Source organism: Engraulis encrasicolus, chromosome 11 (genome assembly GCF_034702125.1).
Source record: "Engraulis encrasicolus isolate BLACKSEA-1 chromosome 11, IST_EnEncr_1.0, whole genome shotgun sequence".
NCBI classification, from domain to species: Eukaryota; Metazoa; Chordata; class Actinopteri; order Clupeiformes; family Engraulidae; genus Engraulis; species Engraulis encrasicolus.
In genome coordinates, this window is record NC_085867.1 from 29,047,220 (window position 1) to 29,054,719 (window position 7,500).

Consider the following 7,500-nt stretch of genomic DNA (forward strand, 5'->3'; position numbering starts at 1 on the left):
TGGACACAATACAATAGCCTTCACAGCACACACACACACACACGCACAGGTGGGAAGATACCCAACCCAGGACCCAATTGGGAGGAGAAGAGGAGATAGAGAGGCAAAGAGTGGGCAGACAGTGGCAGACAAGAGAGGAGGCAAAATAGTTCCCTTGCCAGTCTAAGGCCCTTCCGACAGCACTGCGGAGCACTTTTGCTTCCGACACAATTCCGACCACCACACACATTTTCACCACAGCAGAGAGCATGGATAATCAATGGGTGGCTCCGACAAAATAGAACTCGTCCCTAATTGCCAGCCGACATCCGCGGATGTCCGCAGACATCGGCGCCGGTGAGCAGAGTTGTATTGAAAACAATGGATTTGAACTTTGGCAGAGCAGTGAAGAGAGAGAGACACAGAGAGAGAGAGAGAGAGAGAGAGGGAGAGAGAGAGAGAGAGAGAGAGAGAGAGAGAGAGAGAGAGAGAGAGAGAGAGAGAGAGAGAGAGAGAGAGAGAGAGAGAGAGAGAGAGAGAGAGAGAGAGAGGGTTGGGAATAAGAGAGAGAGAGAGCGATTCAGGGGCAGAAGGAAAAAAGGAGAGGTAAATACAGAGACATAGAGGGAAACAGAGAGGGATAGAGGGAGGGTGAGAAAGAGAGAGAGAGAGAAAGAGAGAAAAAGAGCAAAAGGGAGAGTGAGAACAGAATGTGGGTGGGAAAGTGAGAAAGAGAGGGGAAGATAGAGAGAGAGAGAAATGGAACGAGAGAGAGAGAGAGGGAGAGAGAAAGAGAGAGAGGAATAGAACATTTATCAGTCATCTGCTTTTGATTCACACCTTCACTGAACATGTTTACATTTTCACACCTGTGTGTGTGTGTGTGTGTGTGTGTGCGTGCGTGCTTGCGTGCGTGCGCGCGTGTGTGCATGTGTGTGCATGCATGAGAGAGAGAGACAGAGAGAGAGAGAGTGTGTGTAGTGTGTGTAGTGTCTGTGTGTGTCTGTGTCTAGCTGGTGGTTTTGTGTGTTCCTGTGTCTGGGTGAGGTGAGGGGAGGTGCTGTATGAGTAAGTAAGAGATAAGGGCAGTTCATTTTGTACATGGCCATGTGAACGAGTAGGTTGCGAGGTGAGCCCTGCACTGGTATATTGTGTGTGTGTGTGTGTGTGTGTGTGTGTGTGTGTGTGTGTGTGTGTGTGTGTGTGTGTGTGTGTGTGTGTGTGTGTGTGTGTGATGGGTTCACTGCATTAGCTGTTTGTTTGTTTAAATCATCTGATAAAACGGTTGCCAAGTGCAACGGCCAACGGCTTGGCCCTATTCACATGTGTTTGTGTGTGTGTGTCCGTGTGTGTGTGTGTGTGTGTGTGTGTGTGTGTGTGTGTGTGTGTGTGTGTGTGTGTGTGTGTGTGTGTGTGTGTGTGTGTGTGTGTGTGTGTGTGTGTGTGTGTGTGTGTGTGTGTGCGCGTGCATGTGTGTGTGCATGCATGCGGGTGTTTGTGTGATTATAATTGCTGTATTTGATCAATATGTGCATTACAAATGCCCATGTCATGGTTTTGATTCTACACAAGGTGTCTGTGTTTGCATACTCCTGAGAGCAGTGTCATGTTCTTGGCAATCATGTTCAAACACAAAACGTCTTGTTTGTGCCATCACGTTCAAACACAAAACGTGTCGTTTGTGCCATCACGTTCAAACTTAAAACGGATCGTTTGTGCTATCGAATGCTAATGGAACTCCAGACGGCATCCCATGTTGTCTTCAGTGATAGGGGCGAGTGTTTGTGTGCTTAGACTGCACTAAACTATGCACATGTCTAATGATGTTGGCAGACAGAGATACTGTGCTGAACACAAGAGCAGTCTCCACACTGTTCTGACTGTAGAATAAATAAATTGGTTGCTATGGATACACTGATGTGTGCCATACACCAGTGATCTGTAATGATGTAATGATCTCTGCATGATGCTGGCAAATACAATTTCTCTCTCTCTCTCATGTCTCTGTCTCTGCCTCTCTCTCTATCTGTCTCTCCCTCTGTGTGTGTGTGTGTGTGTGTGTGTGTGTGTGTGTGTGTGTGTGTGTGTGTGTGTGTGTGTGTGTGTGTGTGTGTGTGTGTGTGTGTGTGTGTGTGTGTTTGTGTGTGTGTGTGTGTGTGTGTGTGTGTGTGTGTGTCTGACGCTGGGGTACTTTTCAGATCAACATTCTGTAGCTGAGATGAATCGATGCACAAAAAGCTTTAATACCGACTGGATGTGTTGAGTCTGCGCCTTTTCATGAAGAAAGACTTTTAACTGATGTTTTTTGCAGCAAAACAATTAAACAAATTTTTATAATGTGTCCGCTGGGAGAAGGCCAGCCAGGAGTAGATGATGTGTTGCCAGATTGAGCTGTTTCCCGCCCAATTGGGCTGCTTATGGCCGTCTGCAGGTAGAAATGGGTACAAAAAGGGGGCACTTTTTCTGCACATTTATGTCCATAGAAATCAATAGAATTTAGTTCAAATTGGATGATATTTAGTGCTTCCAGTCGGGTCTTGAGCAGTTTTGGGGCTGGAAATCATCACTCTCATCTGGCAATCCTGGATGAAGTAATCTCTTTAATGCATTTGGCATTTCCTGCTAACAGCCTCTTTCAGCCTAATAGAGCTTGAACGTGACGTCATATCCTCCGATTTCATGGGACCTCGGAACATTTTTAGCCGAAAAATTTAGCATGTAATCCGATGGCGGTATTAAAATGATATTTTGATCCCGTTTGAATTGTGGCATGGGCTTTACATATGTTGTTTCTGATATTTTTTATCAAATGTTTCGTACCAAACGTTTTAGCAGAATGTGTTTTTTTTTTCACCTTTTTCATACCGACAACCTTGGTACAAAATATTGATATTTTTGCAAGAATCATCTAAATTTAGTTACTAAAACAGCATATATGTAATCCAGCATATGTAGGCCTAATGACTTGAATCAGAAGATATTTACTCGCTACCGTGTTGTTAGATGGTCAGCTAAGGTCCCGTGAACAGAGTGAACAGTAGACCTGAAGCACTGGGCAAGCACGAAACTGGAGAATGAGCCTCGCCACCAACATGTTTAGGCTATCGTGGCGGCTCAGTGCAATTAAACTATCCATTTTCACTTTGCTATTCATAGACATGCAAATACAGAGCCCTTCTCACCTCCTCTCTCTTCTCTCCTCTCTTCTCTCCTCTCTCCTCTGTCTGCCTGTTCTTTCTCTGTCTCTGTAGGAATCGAGGCTAGACTGGCAGCGGCTCAAAGAAGAGATGAGACAGACGTCACCGAAACTCAGCTCCGCTTCAAGAAGAAAAAGCACACGCCCATATACAGACGCGTATACTCAAAGAACACACTCACACACACACATACATACACACAAATACACACACACATACACACAAATACACACACACACACATCCTTGATCAAAAGGCACACCGGTTCTGAGGGAGCCCAAGACAGACTGTGCTGACCACAGGAAGAACGAGAGAAGAGAAGACGGCACAAAAAGACAGAAAGTCAAAAAAGAGAGAAGGACACGGAGGAACCAGAAAAACAAGGAGAAGAGGCGTAGGAGTAGAGGAGGGGAGAGGAGAGGAGAGGAAAGGAAGGTGTATGCATGCGGAGAGTAGAGGTCGTTGAGGAACGTAGAGGTCGTTGTGGAGGTCGTGGGGAGGTCATGAGGGAAAGAGGTGAAAGGTTGTTGCTATTACCGACTGCCAAGCCTAAACTCCGCCACTACTGACCACCCAGTGTTCCTCCTGACCCCCCTACCCTTACCCAAACCCCCCTACCCTGACAAACACACACACACAAGGTCCCCACCCCTACCCCCCCACCCTGCACCCCACCTCAACCCGTGGACAGAGCCTCATCTTGGGAGAGGCAAACTGATATGGTTCCCCTCCGTCCTGGAGCGAGTGTGTGTGATGTCCAGTGCAGACCTAAAGACCTGCAGGGTCCTATAGTTATGCACTCGTGAAGACCTTTCAGATACATACTCGGGCCCTGTTGCTGCAAAAACACACAAACACACACACCACACACGCACACACACTGGCACTCACAAGGTTAAGGATGAGTAGAACTTGATGTGTGTGTGATCAGTGTGTGTACTTGGATCAGTTCCGTGATCTCTTGGGTGTGAACCAGACGTTCCGTCTCTCCGTCCGTCCGTGGTGTGAGCCGTTCTTCAGTCCCTCTGGACTCTTGCTCGAAGATAAGAAGGTATCACAACGGATTCAATTTCGCCTCCCAATACATTGCATTGGATATCTGACATTTTGAATTACTATCAATCAGACGCTGAATGTCACTCTTTTTTATGAAGACATCAGATTGGATGAGCCACTACTCTCACGGCCTCATATAACAAACAAGTTTTATTTGTTTTTAAAACCGTTTTTTCTTCCTCGTTGTCGCGGGTCTCGTGCCGCCTGCGCCACCGTCCCCACCAGCAGCGCTGCGTTCCGCGTTGCAAAACATCATGGGGTGCCGGCAGAGCCAGGAGGAGAAGGACGCGGCGCGGCGCTCGCGGCGCATCGACCGGCACCTGCGCTCGGAGAGCCAGCGCCAGCGCCGCGAGATCAAGCTCCTCCTCCTGGGCACCAGCAACTCGGGCAAGAGCACCATCGTCAAGCAGATGAAGATCATCCACAGCGGCGGCTTCAACCTGGAGGCCTGCAAGGAGTACAAGCCCCTCATCCTCTACAACGCCATCGACTCCCTCACGCGCATCATACGCGCCCTCGCCACGCTCAAGGTAATAGCCTACGTTATTCTATTATTATTACGTGTATGTGTGTATGTGTGCGAGCGTGTGTGAGTACAAGCCCCTCATCTTCTATAACGACTAGACTCCCTCACGCACATGATACGCGCCCTCGCCACGCTCAAGGTGCTGCCACGTTATTAGATTTTCTTTTGCGGGGGAGGGGACAGGAAATAGGCGGGAAGAGAGAGATGGGGAAGGTTCGGTAAATGGCCCGGGCCAGAATCGAACCCGGGTCACCAGCGTAGTAACTCAGTGACCTATCATCAGGCCACAGCAGGGCCAACGTTATTAGATTTTCTTTGGATTTCAATACTACTAGTGAATGTGTGTGCGTGTGCCAAATTATTAACTTTTGATTTTTAATATTGTAGCGCTTTCATGCAGACGGGATCGACGGCGATCTCATTCACTATTTGCTGAAAAGGTTCAACTATGTCATAACAACATTGCTATGACATATGAACAAGAGTCTAAAATAACAGATCAAGACATTGTCGTTACCAATTTGGTGACAAAAAGGTTATAACAGAGGCTAAGAGTTTAACTTTATTCCTACTTTTGCTTTCTTCTCTCATTGTTATGCCTTATTTTTATTTCATTTCTTGTGTTCTAATACTCTAATATTTCTGTGAAGCTCAATGATTGAACTGCATCTGTGTATGAAATTCCCTATACAAATAACCTTGCCTTGCCCTGCCGTGTGTGCGTGTGTGCGTGCCTGCATGCGTGTGTTTGTGTGAATGCCTTTGCCTTTGCTTTTTATATTCCAGATTGACTTCCACAACGCGGACCGTGCGTACGACGCCGTGCAGCTGTTTGCGCTGACAGGTCCCGCAGAGAGCAAGGGGGAGATCACGGGCGAGCTGCTGGGCGTGATGAAGCGGCTCTGGGCCGACGCCGGCGTGCAGGTGAAGTGAAAACATTTACGGAAGGATGTCTGCACGCTTCAGCCTTGTGGGTGCTCACGGTCAAGGACAGTAGAATCAGGAGAAATGGGGCTTAGCTTGTGCACCAAATAACCAAATAATAAAAGAGGTTTTAAACGTACAGTATGCTAAGTGCTCTGGTCATTCCTGGGTCTAGTCGAAGGGAAGTATCCCAGTTTCTCCTGAAAACATTAAAGATTGCAGACTCAGCCGCTGCCAACAGGTCAGAGGGTGGTCAAGTAAACAAGTTGGTCAGGAAAAAGGTAAACAAAAACAATCCCATGCCCAGATGTTGAGGTGTTACTATGGCAAATCTTCCCAGTGACCCATTAGAGAGGAAGCAAACAACAAAAGGTCTTACTCCATTTCCCAGTGGGAGGAGAACATTTTTTGTTAACTGCTATTTTTGTTAAGAATCCGACTGGCAAAGGGGGACATGCATATTAATGTGGAGAGGTAATGCATTTTGACTAAAAGTAGTTGTCAAGATTGTCAAGATTATGCATAGAATACATGGTGACATGATAAGAATGAGACTTGGACTTGAACTTGGACTTGGCTTTGCTACGACTTGGACTTGCACTTGGACTTAATTTGGTCAAACTTGTGACTTGACTTGGACTTGACTGGAAGGAGACTTGAGACATGTGACTTACAGTAGCAAATTAAGTGACTTGGTCCCATCTATGCTTCACCACAGGAGCGCTCCAACGAGTACCACCTGGAGGACAACACCGCCTACTACTAAAGGGCCATCACACATTAGGACAAAGTTAAACTTAGTAAAATGGAATAATTATTACCACTTTCAAACCGTCAATTAAGGTGTAAATATTTAAACTTGTGTGCCGCGGCTTGCCGCCAATTTTTAAAGGCATTCGCAATGCATTTAGGGAAATCTGTCGTGGCCCTCCGTCGAAGGAGTGTGTCGGAAAATCTCCGCGTGGAGGGGTGGAAAGCCCTTCACCATACCCCTACACTTCTGTCTGAACGAGAATCGAGATGGACGTGGACGCGCAAAACGGAGGGGAAGGGGAAAGGCGTAGGGCTAAGGGGTGTAATGGGATTAACCGTTGGTCCCATCTCTGCTCCACCACAGGAGTGCTTCCAGCGCTCCAACGAGTACCACCTGGAGGACAACACCGCCTACTACCTGAACGACCTGGAGCGCATCTCGGCGATGGAGTACATCCCCACCGTGGAGGACATCCTGCGCTCGCGAGACATGACCACCGGCATCGTGGAGAACAAGTTCACCTTCAAGGAGCTGACCTTCAAGATGGTGGACGTGGGGGGTCAGAGGTCGGAGCGGAAGAAGTGGATCCACTGCTTCGAGGGCGTGACCGCCATCATCTTCTGCGTGGAGCTGAGCGGCTACGATCTCAAGCTGTACGAGGACAACCAGACGGTATGTGCACGCACGCGCACACCGCGCGCACATACACACAGACACACTTACACACTAGGGTTAGCTCAGCGGACACAAACCTCAAGCTCTACCTGGACAACAAGACGGTACCCACTCACACACACGCTCGTGCGCACACACGCACACACACAGATCTCTATCTACTGTATGTAAACTCACAAGCTCAGGGATGAATGATTTATTTCGTGAATACAAAACCTGCATACTTTTACAGTGAAAATGTAGTAATTGTATATTGTATATTCATTTCCCCGATGAATACAAAACACATCACGCGTAAATGCAATATTAAACCAGCCTTAGCTCAACTGTAGGTTTGCATAGAGTCTCACTGCAGACAGGCCCATCGACGGGCCTATTCTCTCTTTGCC

At 47.5% G+C, this 7,500-nt stretch overlaps 1 protein-coding gene across 1 annotated transcript in view; it reads left to right on the forward strand.

The window, feature by feature from the left end:
• The window catches only part of gnaz (guanine nucleotide binding protein (G protein), alpha z polypeptide), an 89,892-nt gene that overhangs the window by 57,975 nt on the left and 24,417 nt on the right, over nucleotides 1-7,500 (forward strand). The window contains exons 2-4 of the mRNA XM_063210366.1: nucleotides 3,231-4,762; nucleotides 5,545-5,682; nucleotides 6,800-7,108. Of these exons, the coding sequence (XP_063066436.1) occupies nucleotides 4,487-4,762; nucleotides 5,545-5,682; nucleotides 6,800-7,108 (723 nt within the window). The 5' untranslated portion in view covers nucleotides 3,231-4,486. The remainder of the gene's footprint in view (nucleotides 1-3,230; nucleotides 4,763-5,544; nucleotides 5,683-6,799; nucleotides 7,109-7,500) is intronic.